The sequence below is a fragment of the Aulonocara sp. 'chitande type north' Nkhata Bay genome, linkage group LG14 (genome assembly GCF_057382095.1).
Source record: "Aulonocara sp. 'chitande type north' Nkhata Bay isolate Kocher_YH1m ecotype deep benthic linkage group LG14, A_spYH_male_GT1.1, whole genome shotgun sequence".
In the NCBI taxonomy this organism is placed as follows: Eukaryota; Metazoa; Chordata; class Actinopteri; order Cichliformes; family Cichlidae; genus Aulonocara; species Aulonocara sp. 'chitande type north' Nkhata Bay.
The window spans coordinates 17094366-17108082 of NC_141357.1; the positions used below are offsets into that span (position 1 = coordinate 17094366).

Consider the following 13717-nt stretch of genomic DNA (forward strand, 5'->3'; position numbering starts at 1 on the left):
TTGAACTAATGACCATACAGCTGACCAATTAACTTGTGCATACCAACTTTGGGGCACTCTGCAGAGATCTGATGTATGCATTGTTTGTGACGTTGGAAAATATGCTTGGATTTCCCCCTTTTTCCAATACTGGCAGTCTTACTGCCATGTGACTGTAATTTAAACAAGACCGAAAAAGTCCCAAACACTCTGTGAAGAGTCGATTCAGCGTCAGCGTTCAACTGTGTCAGTGTTCAGCTGTGTTTACAGTTCAGCTTTAAACTAGAATAACTTGAATTAAACCCCTTTGCAGGGATTTGACTTTTCTCTTCGTATGTTTGGCAATTGACATTAAAAGACAGCTAACTTGAGGCCAAAAAAACAGAGCTATTTATGTCATCTTTCTTCAAATTAACTTAAAAGTTGTATTTATGGCTCAGTGCTGATAAACGGTTAAGAAGTAGCAACAGCAGCAGTTGGGTTTCTTTTTTTTGCACCCTTTTGAAACTAAAAGTCATGCCAGATGCTAAAATAGTGCATTTGCTGCACAAGAGCCTTTAAAATATCTCTCCATCTTACTGAACTTGAAGAACATACATAAAGGAGCTTTTTCAGCATGCATGAGTGAGAAGATGCCTCATGAGATGAAGAGATAATTTTACTCTGCTCTGGTGTTATGTGCAGGGGCAGGCATAATTTCTAAGTTTCACGAGCGTTGCTAGGACGACCTGGAAAAAATAGGTTGAGATGCGGGCTGCCGATAAGAAGAAGGTAGATGAGAAGACAGAAAAGAAGAAGAGAAAAAAAAAGCGAGAGAAAAAGAAGTGAAGTAAAAGGAGGCATGAGTAAAATCTGTTTTATTTCCTGTGATGTGCATAACTTGGGTTGCCTGGGTAAAAGGTGTGCTTTTTTTCTCTTCTTTGGTCTAAAAGTGTTGCATTCAGGCACCACAAGATTTGGCACTTTTGCAGAGCATCAACAAGTTTGTTACACCACATTATACACTGCATTTTGTGCCCTACAGAAGTGTTTATATTAAAATTATATTCACAGAAATCAACAATCGGACTGGTTTTCCATAAACGTCTACCGTTTGCATGCACGCGATCAGAAAAAATACATATAGACCAATATTACTCTTTTACTGTAATGACTGCATATAAATATAAAGTGTGATTTCTAGACATCTTACCTGTGTATCCTGCCAGTGCTGCTGCTGGGATGACGGGTTTGTCCTTGCTGAGGTCTGAGCGCTCCCTCACATAGTCTTTAAAGGTGCCCTTGGGCTTGTGGCCATGCAAGGCAGCGGGGTAGTCTTCTGAGTCAAAGCTGTCATAAGACGGTACCCGCTGCAGGCTGCTAAATGAAGACTGGCTGCTCCAGGACTGGGTCAGTCGGTCGCAGCTCTCATAGCTGTCAATGCTCTCAAACGAGTCCTGGCCACCAAGCTTACCTGGAAGGGAAAGGGCGAAAAAAAAAATTAAAAGTTGGCAAGAAAGCCATTGTTATGTAGGTAGAAACTCTAAACTCACATTACTGTGATTTCAAACTCTGACATTGTTTGTGGACAAGTTATATGATATTAAAATTTTAGCATTTAGGCCAGTTTGATGATGGCAAAAATCTTAAGATGATTCCCGTCAATGTTGCATTGATGTTGGCATTGCACATTAGTGATTACTCAGTTTTATAGCATTATTCAATTTGTCACAGTCACACACAGGCTATGTTTTTTTAGTCATCCCAAGATGAACCAAGTCTACCACAGCCTGATGGAAAGTGACTTTGGACTTTCAGTAAGAGCCAAAGTTGAACCGATGGAAAAGAAATAAGTGCACTCGCTATATGACACAGATAGATTCTATGACAAATCACTATTACCTCCAAAACTGTCGGATGGCGAAACTTGAACAATAGCAAATAACTCTGAATTAATTGCGAAAACCTTGCTGAGATTTGACAAAAGGGACATTAGCCACACCTTAGAAGTAAATTGTTTTGCTCCTCACTAAGCTATAGCTTATTGCTCTGTACAGTGCCACGTCCCTCCATTTCACACCTCATTTCACTTTCACAACCAGCATTTGGGTTTGATTTTAAATGGAAGACATTCACAGAAATTGCCCCGCTATTTTTGGCCTTGATGACGATAAGAGGAGTCTTTCAGTGGTAAGCCATTAACAAATGACAGATAATGCCATGCCGCTATTGATGCTGAAATCTTCAACTGGTAAAATTGGAGCCACATGTGGATATCAATTGTGCTACAAGATACTTTCCCACGTCGGGAGAGCACAGTTCAATGCGCAAACACTTGGTATGTGTGATGCATGGGGATTGGATCTCAAGCTTTGCAGGCAAATGCTTAAAGCACTGGATGGAGGACTCGTATGGTTTACATGGCACTTGCTAATAATTTATACAGCTGGGGATTTGGGAGAAGAAAAACCCTAGCTTTATGGGTAACGATCTAAATCATACCGCTAATTCCTCTGTAAACTATTGCTGGGAGAGAAAACAAGCTCGAGCATTCAGAAAAGCAAACAGTTTCATGAGAAAACCCCACGCTAACTGAGGATGACACCTCTATCTCCTTACCCAGAACCCTAAGGTTGCGCCGAAGAAAGGAGGCCAAGAAAAACAAGAAAGAGAAAAAAAAGACCTTTTTTTTTTTAAGGTTACACCACTTGAACTGTTTTACATAAGGGACATGCGGCAAGAACAGAACACATTGTGGCTTTGGTTCGTGTATCGCTCTGACAAAAACAATAGAGTTTTTTTTCCCCAACCCAGTCTAGAGTGTACAAGTCGGGTTTGCTTGAACCACAAGCCAACCAGAAGGCCTGCTTTTCTTCTCTTCTAATACTTGCACACTGATGTGGCATGACAAGATTCTGGTAGCTTCAGCACAATCACACGCAGGCAGACACCCATAGAAACCTTCAACTTTTACATGCATTCAGACAAACTCAAGCAAGTGCATGTGGTAAGCAGGTAATTAGAGCAAACCTTCTGAGTAAAATGTAAATGCACCACATTTTCACTGCAAAGCTAGTCCCACATTCTTTAATGTCTCCTCAAATCTCAGCCACATACTTATGCATTGTACGATCGCTCACCTCTGCTGAGGCGTCCCACGCACATGTTGTCAGGTGACACCACCTCTTGCTTGACAGAAAAGTAGTCTCCCGGCATGCCGTTGAGGGCCGTGTCCCGGAGGATGACCGCAGCAGGGTATTCACTCTCATATTTGAGGGTCAGCAGTTCTTCTGAGCTGATGGGATGAAGTGTCTGGTAGGACTCTGTGATGAAGCCGGGCTCTGAGTATTCAGAAGGAGGGACACACTGAGCGTGCTCAACACCATAGCCTGGAGCAAACAAAGGGAAATGAGTGTAGATAGAAAGCAGAGAAGGAAGGCAAGCAAGGAGCAACACAGAGGAGGAAGATCGATCTTAAAAGGAGTGGAGTCATTATCCCTCTTGTGCTGAGCCGCCACCGAAGTTCTCGGCACGTGAATAGTCCAAAAGAAAATATAGCCCTGAGCACACGGGAACAATCTTGTAGATTTTCAGCAAGACATATTGATTGAAGCTAAACTCAGCAAAAAATTCACAGTGATGCCACTGTACGTGTGGTCACTATTCATCTACAGCTGCAAAGATGTACTGAGGATCTATATCTAGGAAATAAATCCAAGAAAAAAAATGTGTGTGGGGGGATTATTTGCTAACGCTAACCAACTTGCCACACTGAACCACCTTATCTACTTCCTCTATTTGGATTCCCTTTCATATTTTAATATTTGTTTTCTTATGCTATCAGATTGACTGTGATGAATACTTACTGACAAAGTAGTCTGAGGTAAAGCGGGATTCCTGGAAGTTAGAGTTGAGTCCATTCATGGGGTAATGCTTTGTATCCTCTTCATGAAAAATAGATGGAGAATGAGAATCAGTGACCTCATCATTGATTTTATGTATCGTGTAACTGCATCCTGCTCTATCAAAAATTAATGACCTGAGCTAAATCGTGTCTTCCTGTTTGGCTCCTGTTACAAGAGCAAATACCAACAGTCCTAAACTGGAGTAAGCAGTGATGTCAGCCTGTGTAGTGAGAGCTTTCTTATTTGACTCGCATCACAAAACTGAGACTTTTAAATCTCTTAAACTCATCTGATAATCAGAGGATAACCATCTTACGCCGTTACCTTTTTGAAGCATCTCCAAATGCTCCCAAAGGATGTCGCCCACAAAGTCAGGCGCCAAGTCCAAGAATCGCTCCTTCCCCATCGCACACAGGCTGGCTCCGTTGATGCCAAACTTGTCAAAATCGACGTTCTTCAGACTGAATTCGTTCACGGTCCACGTTAGCCACTCGGCCACGTGCTTTTCTGTCCACAGTCTAGGATCTGCACAGGATTGCAAAGAGTGGCAGTTACTGTTAAACGTCGACAACACCATGCAGACACATTTACTCAAATATTCAGGTCAGCTTGTGAATGATACAACAGGACAGATTCTCATTTTTTGCAGTCTGAGCTGGAGCCAACTTTCACTTAATAACCTACAGCAAAGTGGGAAGCTGAAGTGACTGTAAACCACAGTTGTAATGAAAAGCTAAAAAAAATCATAATTTGCAGATCACATGGGTTGCTGTAATTGCTTCAGTTTTCAATGCCATCTCTTTGCTGTCTGTCTCTGTGTCTCAATTCTTGGGATGTTGCAGTCAGTCAGTCTGCCTGGACTGAATATATATAATGCAACGCCATTTCTGGAACAACTGGGCGTTTCCTTTTCAGTCAGTCTTTCTAAGAGGTGCTTTCTCAGAATCCTCTGAAGAAAGCCGAAATGTGAAAGAACTGCAGATGTGTGCGCCTGATATGTGACACACTGAGGTATTCTTAGAGGGCTGGTGCTGCAATTTGAGTTTTCAAATGAAAACATTAACAGGAACTAATGACAGCAAAAAGCAGCTGGTAGTCTTACCTTTGGGAATACCCAGTCGCTGCTGTTCCTTTGTGAAGCCACTAAAGGTAGCCTTCAAAGCCTGGGACATCATCTCTTTACTTCCTGGAGTTAGCAGGGGGACATCTCCACACTCGGGATCTGCAAATCACAAAGAAGAATATTTATTTTGAGTAACACCAGCATCTGTTAGACTTGAAATCCAAATGACTAATATTACATGCTCCTTTCACTCCTATTGACAACTGAGGCTGCGGCAGTGCATCCTGTATTATATTTCATGCCGATAAAGCTCGCTGAATGGAAAATTTAATTGAGACAAAGAGGCGGCGGGAAGAGTCCTGTGAATGTGCGCTTCGGTTAGACATTGACACAGTTACGTGCGCGTGCATCCACGTCCACACAAACACAGCAAACATTTATATCTACCGTGATCAACAACATGGTTCAACAATTACATTCCGTCTAGACAGACACTGTCTCCATATCGGCTCCAATCTATTGAAACAAGGACTGTCACAGCTTTGGCTCGAACCTGTTTAAAAAGTAAGGGAGAGCCATGTCACTGTGTGTATACTGTGTTGGTAAACCCCACATTTATTATCTTCTACCTGTACATCCTGGGTGGGAGAGTGGTCAGTGGCCAGTGCTGCCCATCAGCGACACTATCACCTCTGCTAGCCCTCCTACCACGTCGCCCCGACACAGTGGGCCTACTGTCACAGGACCCAGCGCGGGGTCAAGCATTCTCACAGGTCAAGGGTCGAGGGATGAGGTGATGATGTCACCGCGGCTGCTGGCGAGTGACTTGGAAAGTCGGGGGTGGCCCGTCTCGAGGGGATTCAGTTACACACTAGGGTTACTGTTCTCGGCTCACAGCCAGTGGGCAACCAGTGGGACACAGAGCTCCCTTTGATGGCTTTAAACAGTGCCTGATGACTCGCACTCATCTAATTAGATTTACTGGGCTGCAGAAGTATGGCGATAAGGGGGCAAAACAGAGGATATGATGAGGAGGAGAGAAGGGGAAAGACCCTCTGGCCTCTAATATAAAAACAGACTAGTTAAAAAAACAAAAACAAAAAAAACCCCAGCAACCTAGGCTCAACTTGTAAACAGCCACAAAAAAAGAACCTAGAGTTTCAGTTAGGGCATATTTTATCGTTTAAATCTCCAAACCGTCCACACACATTTGCACAGCACACAATTACATCTGTTATTATCTGTTACTGTGCAGTAAAGCTTAATGTCACTTTCTTGTGTACTCAACTTTTGGGGGGGGGGCAACGTGCATACGGCAAAACTTAAAAACACAGCAGGTCAGCTTAGGTCTCAAGTAGGTTAACATGCAAACACATAAAAAAAATCAAAGAGTCAGCCAGGTCTTGATTTTGGTGGTGAGTCTATTTCTTTAGATCATTTTTTTCTTTGTCCATTACATGCAATTTCAAATCATTAATCCTAGATCACAGAAAGGCTTGTCTTCAGGGCAAACAAGCTGTGAGGAGTGGGTGTGTCACACTTGCAGCACCGCCATGTGTCAAACCCAGATGTTTTGGCATCTCCACTGGCTGGTGTTTTATCTGCCAGCAGTATACTAGAGCAACATACAGTTCATGCTTGTTTTCACCACTGACGTCGCGACCTTGTCTGGAATGCACAGCAGCTTACCCCCCCGTCCCTACTTCGCCCATGTAACCAATGTCTGTCTGGCTGTTTGTAAAATTAGGTTTCCCAGTTTCTGTTTTTTCGGTCTTTAGGTCGTTTTTTTTCCCCCTTTTCTTCCCCCTCTCAAGCTTTTTTGCAGCAGACTGGAGAAAAAAGACAGAGGAGCTCTTTGCTTCTTCCTGTGATTCAATTTGGGCTGTAATAATATAGTCTGAACAAACAGAATGTAACCATTTCAGTCAGAAGTGAAGGTAAAAGGTTGAAGAGTTGAGAACAGCCATTGTTTTACAGTCTCACACAAAAACCCAGTTTAACTACTGTCAGACATGGCTCACACATCAAAATAAAGCTGGTTTCTCTATTTGACAAAAAAAAAAAAAAGACTGCAAGGTTGTCTAAGTTTCTACTGAGCTCGTTTTGCTTTTAAGTAGTGTTGGTAATGCAGAGAGGTACATGTTGCAAATGGCTGCAAACTGAGATGTGACCGGGGCTCAGACAGTCTGTGCTTTGATGTGAAAGCAAAGGCAAAATGTGGCAGTTTATTTAAGCTGGCTCAAGTGGAGTTTGTCTGCACTTTCAAACCGCTTACACCCCTCCCTCCACACCGCTTTTATCAACCCATCCGCACCGCGTACTTGCCCACACAGACTTGAACCCACTTTAGCACTAAATCTTCCATCAAAGACACTTAACACTACAGTGCATGAGAACTAACATTAGACACTAGAGAGAGTAAAAAGAAAAATGTGAACCCCGTCTACAAAGCATATCATTATTGGGTTGTTTTAATACTTCTTGAAATCCTGCTCAGGCTCTAATTCAAACCACAAACACAATTTAAAAAAAAGAAGAAGGTTGACTGTCAGGTGACAGTCAAATAGTGTGTTTTGTGTACATACACTACTTTGTTGTAAATTTTTCTTTTTGATCTGAGCTGATCTCCTAAAAACATGATGCAGAATGTTCAGCAAGGCTGAAAGGAGAACGCTAAACGTAACAGTGAAGTGATAATAGAGCAGTCTCCATGGTGAATGATCCATATGAAAGTTATCTGCGGCAGTGCTAATGTACAATGTGCATCCATTAGCGAGAGAGGCGAGCTTGGATCTAGACAGTCTCGAGTAAATGATGAAGTCCTGATACGATTTCAATGCCTGCGAGCCCCATTAGATAGAGAACGGTCAGTATGTACTGAGAGCTAGAGCATCCACTAGTCATCACTTTCCACATTAGACTGTGTGGGTCTGTCCGCAAAATGAGTCCCATCCACTTAGCTCATGAAATGTGGGAATGGATGTAAATCACAGGCAACATTATGGCATTTCACTGACAAGTATCTGACTTAAAAGAAGAGAAAAAAAGAAAAAGAGCTTCTGCAGCAAAATGTACAAAATGAAACCAATTTTACTAATGAGGTAAAAACCATATTAAGTTCATCTATGCTAAGAATCACTGACGAATTGAGACTGATGTTTAGTCTAGATTACAGTAAAAGGTATTGATTAGCCACTCTCCTCTTGCCATGAAATGAGTAATGGACAAGCTACTGAGTGCGACGACGATATTTCCCCCAGGGGTTCTCGCTGAGGCTGTTCCACCTTTACTGCTCTGCCCTTGTGAGCAAGGCCCAACCCAACTTTAGACAGAGGTACTTCTTTGGCACCTCAGGCTGTTAAAGTGACTCACATAAACACACATATACATATACACACCAAATTAGTGGCCGTCTTTGCCTGTGCGCCAGAGCGTGGGTGTGAAATTGGGATTTTCACAGCCAGGGCCAAAGTCTATTGGGCTGGAATAGGCACGGATGGGCAGGGCGGGACAGGGCTGGGGAAGATAGCAAGAAAGCATCTTGGGTGGGTGATGGGTGACTGAGTTGGGTGAGGGGTGGGCAAAAAAAAAAAAAGAGCGAGAGAGAGAGAGCGAAACCAATGAATGGGAGGTTTCATAAAGCTCCCTCTCTTCTCCTTGTCTGTGGCATGACATCACAGTGGGATCGGTGCCATCTCCCAGCCTCTGGCGGAGAGTCAGTTCATTCATAAAGCCTGGACTGCTGCCTCTGCTCCGAATGATGCAATGATACAACAGAGCAGGCAACCAGACCCAACAAATAAGGGACAATATGCTTTCTATCATGCGATTGAGCTATAAATAGGCCTATAGTTTATGAGTGGGTGTGTGTTGGTGTGAGGAAGCAAGATCGGACTGTGAATAAAAAAATAAGGACAAGATCTGAAAGGGTAAATCAAAGCTGGGCTTTTGATAGCCTTTGTCAATAGCAAGGAGCCAGTACTTAGGACTGCATAGCCGTTTATTTATATCAGATTGTGGCAATTTGGGTATCCCGCTATTCGCACATCTTAGCACATTGGGGGGGGGGACGTCTTTATAAAGATCTGCATAAGTCCATTTCCTGTGGCTGAGTTGCCACTTCCTGTGGGAGGTGAGGTGAATTGAGGGTTCGGGTTCGGGTTAAAACATTTCATAACAACCACTATGGGCTTATACCCTTCTTGATTATCCCTACATGCACACACGTACATATTAAACAGGATTACGGCAAGCTGTGAGGAAAAAAAACAGGAGCTCCTGGTTAATAGTTAAGAGCTTATAATTAGTTCTTCAAGGCAGACCAGCCCACAGCTGACCAGAGGTGACAGGAGTATGTGAGAATGCCTTTGATGGAGATACATATCTAGACCCCCGGTCTGCAAAAGCAGGGTCATAAACTCGGCTGGTATGAAGGGGACCCATTCAGCACCACAGAGTGATAAAGTGGTGACTGAAGGCTGCAGTGGAGCAAAAGGAGAAGAACGGGGTGGCGGTCTGGTTTTAAGAGGGCTGCTTGTTCAGTCAGCCAGACTGTTTAAATTTCCATCTCAATGCCAAGAAACCAGGAATTGAAGTGTATGCAAGGCGATGAAGCCGGCCAGACCGGCAGCAGACCTTAGCATGCTTCGAAGCAGGACAACGTCAGGCTGAAGTCCTCCCACGCGCAAACCAGTACAATCCCACCATCACAGGCAGCAGTGCTGAATAACTAGTTTTATTCTTAGATCTTCACCACTGCCTTCTGGCTGCCCTCCTGAAACACAAGCCTGTGGTGGTGTAAAGCTGCTGTACGGGACAAGCCTAGTATTGCTGACATCTGTCTTTGGCCATGAAAATAGAGTTGCCCAGGATCATCACCACCACAGACACACTGGCTACTGAAGCAGACAATAAGTCAGACTAATACCCCATAGCTGCCTTTCTGTTTTTCTTTCCTCCACTCCCTCCTTCTCTGAAATCATATTAGCCCATGATGTGAAAGTGCATTAACTCTACTGTTTATGCTATGGCCTCGGTGCTTGATATGACATTCACTTTGATCCACGCCATCACCAAGAGACACTTAACATTATTTTTCTTTTTTCTTTTTTTTTGCTAAAAGCTTGTTAGAAATTCTGTCCTAGAAAAATAAAAAATAAAAAAATAAAGAGCTTTCAGCAGGATTTGGCTCCTTGCTGCAACTTTAACTGGCTAAAAGCTGCACTGGTCTGTCTTTAACAGTGTGAAAAGGTCTGTTTTTACTTACTTAGTCCAATAAGATCAGTTCATCTTGTTTTATGCATCAGTGCATAGTGGAGAAAAAAAAAAAGGGGGGGGGGGGGGGGGGTTGACAGGGAAGTGCTACAGTCCAGAGTGCAGGTGGCGCTAGCCTAGCCATGTCCAGGCTCCATTGCTGTTATAAACAGACATGGGATGCTCTGGAGGAACTGTTTAGGCGTTAAACCAAACACACGACATATCTGACAAACAGTTTACTTTCTGTGTTGCATTTTTTCCACAAAACATGGTGCCTGCCCCATTTTTAGTCCAAATTGATACATTCCGCAATCGGTTTCCTGATACACGCACGATTCATGTGGGACAGTATAAAGATGCACGTTCACACACTTGGATGGAGCCGTCTGCAACACAACCATGCTTACGGTTTGCAACATGTATGCTTGTAACGGTTGGGTCCAATTAGACATCATACATATACACATGTAAGAAGACTGTTGCTTGTTAGACGGCGAACTTTGGGCGGCAGATGGATACTTCATAAATAAATTCTCCCAAGACCGCCATGTTTTCATGTTGCATGCCTCGCATTCCACCTCTGTTTTACAATCGCCAATGTGCTTCTCACAGCTTTCTTGTTTTCCTCTAATGCGACCAAAAATGACTCGCGGTCTGAGTGGCAAAATGGTCTCAGCTCAAGAAGATGAATCGCTCTTCTATTTTGGGCTCCGTGTCAGCTCCACAGCTAATAGGAGCGTAAAACATCTGGCCACATCTTTCTTCCTTTATCTTTTTTATAAAGATATGCACGCTTTTCACGATGCTGTGAAACTTCTCGGGTTTGGCTGACTGTACTGATTGAAAGATTTAAACTAGGATTTTGATAGCTGGAAAGTTACAACTCAGGGTTTTGCAATACGAGATGGAAGTGATTTCAAAAAACATGAGACTAACGTTGCAGTTGTGTAAACTGGTGCTCGAAATATCTTATCTCACTCTCTTTAGTTCTCTCTCTTAAACACACACTCACATAGACAAGCATACATAGACAGGGTGTGACTCATTTAGTCAAAGGATGACTGGACGTACGGGGATATCGTGCTGCTTCATTTGACAATGTGACTGGTCATGATTAAAGCAATGACCAGATCTTGTAAAATTCCTGCTGGTGATTCAAAATGTGGTCACAGTTACCTTGAAACCACACATAAAACAAATACACGTTGCAGAGCAACAAAGAAGTGTCTGCAATAAGAACTTACGTGAAGCAAAAATAACAATGGTCTACACTCCCAATTTCTACGACAAAATAACAGTGATGAAATGTTTAATACAAAAAAAAGTACTCTAACTAACACAGCCCATAAAACACACACTCTGGACATATGTCTTCCATTTGACTGTGTCGCTCATTACAGGCATCGCAGAATCATACTTAAACGCCAAGCAAACACCACCCCTCTCTGTCATCTGTTGCTTTGGCGGGCTGGTCGATCTACATACATCTGACGCTGTGGGTCTGATATGGGCACACTCGGTGGCTGTGCCCCATTTGCTCACCTGATTACAAAAGCAGCATGCTATGCACACCAACTCCGAAAACAGGTGTTGTGAAGCAAGCATAGACAAAAGAGAAGAAAGTGAGCACAATGTAGAGCACACGCCGAGCAAAATAAGTTATCCGACTTCGTTGTGGACAGCCGAACATCTGCACTGAAACAAACCGACTACCTTTAAAGACAGTGGACTGATCCCCAAAGCAGGCGTGTTCCTAAACCGGCCAAGTTTCCATTTTATTATAGGAAACACAGCTACTAAATGTGGAAATATAAAACAGAAACTCTGTGAAAAAAAAGATTTTCACGACAATGTAGAGATCCGTGGGCAGTTGTTGAAGGCCTTTCTGGACAGTGAAAAGCTAGTCAGGGTTCCCCGTCATACTAGTAATGAGGGGCAGAGGACTGTGATAGCTGTAAGCTAATCAACACCGGCGCATAGCCAGTGGCGTGTGGTGTAGCAGGCGTCTAGTCCCATGACTCAGGGATTACAAACTAGGAATGACTGGGGATGGGACAAAGTGCATTCACCGGGAACTCACTACAGTATATACCACATCAAGGGCATGAGAGAAACTCATGTGGCCAACAGAAAGACATTGAAACAGAGGGAGAAAGGGAAAGGAGGGGGGAAGAATGCTAGTGGAGGAATTGAGTCAGTGGGTGGGTGAATGACTGAAAAGAGTAACAAAAAATGCTTTTTAATGCTTTCTGTTCCTCTCTCCTTTGCTTTGGTTGTCGGTGTTTTTATGTAATGCAAATAAAATCAGAAGCTGCGAGAAAGGCATTCTAGCCTTTGTGATCTCTTTTGCTTTTATAGCCATTTACTGTAGCCTCATTGGCCACACCTTGGTAGCTCCTCAACCCCTTACTCACCATATGCTTATTATTTAGTCGACTGCTGTCTGTGGAGCTAGCACGCCTTTTTTATGACTAAGCTTTATAAGCAAATATTAAGGTGTGTAGTCACGAGGGAAGCATCAAGAAAGACCCACGCACCATAACGGTTTTATGTTTCTATGGGCAACGCAACAGATGTAGGAACCAGTGAATGGTTGGCTGACTGGATGCGGGAATAACCCATTTAATGAAACAAAGTGGCACCACTGTGCAACACTGAAAAGAAAGAAAGAAAGAAAGAAAGAAAGAAAGAAAGAAAGAAAGAAAGAAAGAAAGAAAGAGTCATTGTGAAAGCCAAATTGTCACAGGGAGTCCCATTGAGCAAACTGATATCTGTTGCCCTCTAGGGACAGTCGAATCCCATTCAAATGAAACCTCATGTTAAGTAGGTGAGGCTGGACTAAAGTTTTGATCTCACAAACTAGATAGTTCGACACGCCAGACATCAGAAGAAAAACTGACCCGTTTGCTCTGTTTGGCCCAGTTCATTGACAGACCACATCAAGAGAAGCACAGATCACCCAAACAGTGTTTGCACAGCTGCTAGCCAGCCACGCACACTCAAACACTGGCATATATTACACTGTGCTACTCAAGCAGTGCTGTCACAAACGCACTAAAGAAAGAAAAAAAAAAAAAAACTTATGTAACTCCCTCATTCCTGACTCAAGCTACTACTCCTCTCCACAGTGCACCAACATGAGAGGAACCATGAAAGAGAAAGTAGGTGAAGTCCTTCTATGAGTCTACTGTTTTTGCCATGGCCTGTATGTGCTTGTGCATCTGCTGCCTTTTTTAAAGTGTGGATTTGGATGCCATATAAGGTCTCTCGGAAGAAACGTCAGAACTGCCAGTTACAACAAAGTGCAGCATTTTTGATCAGATAAACCTGAACCTTGCCAAAGCTATTTCTATGCTTCTATGCATACCACCCAGCAGGGCATATTCACAAAACATTCCTGTCTTTCACTGAACCTCGACCTTCAGGCCTGGCAGAGACATAAACAAAACAGGGACTGCTCATTCAGGTCTAAAAACTGTATTGTAAATAATTAACTCTGTTGAATATTAAATCCATCACTGGGCAGCCATAATAA

At 43.1% G+C, this 13717-nt stretch overlaps 1 protein-coding gene across 3 annotated transcripts in view; it reads right to left on the reverse strand.

Annotated features, from left to right (window-relative positions):
* Positions 1–13717, reverse strand: part of ets1 (ETS proto-oncogene 1, transcription factor) — a 35210-nt gene that overhangs the window by 5908 nt on the left and 15585 nt on the right. For 2 of the 3 annotated variants that reach the window (XM_086261256.1, XM_086261258.1), the window contains 5 exons: positions 4966–5085; positions 4188–4388; positions 3825–3902; positions 3099–3347; positions 1172–1432 (listed from right to left, as the gene is read on the reverse strand). In XM_086261256.1, coding sequence (XP_086117382.1) covers positions 1172–1432; positions 3099–3347; positions 3825–3902; positions 4188–4388; positions 4966–5085 — 909 coding nt within the window. The remainder of the gene's footprint in view (positions 1–1171; positions 1433–3098; positions 3348–3824; positions 3903–4187; positions 4389–4965; positions 5086–13717) is intronic. The other variant, XM_086261257.1, reaches the window with a different exon arrangement.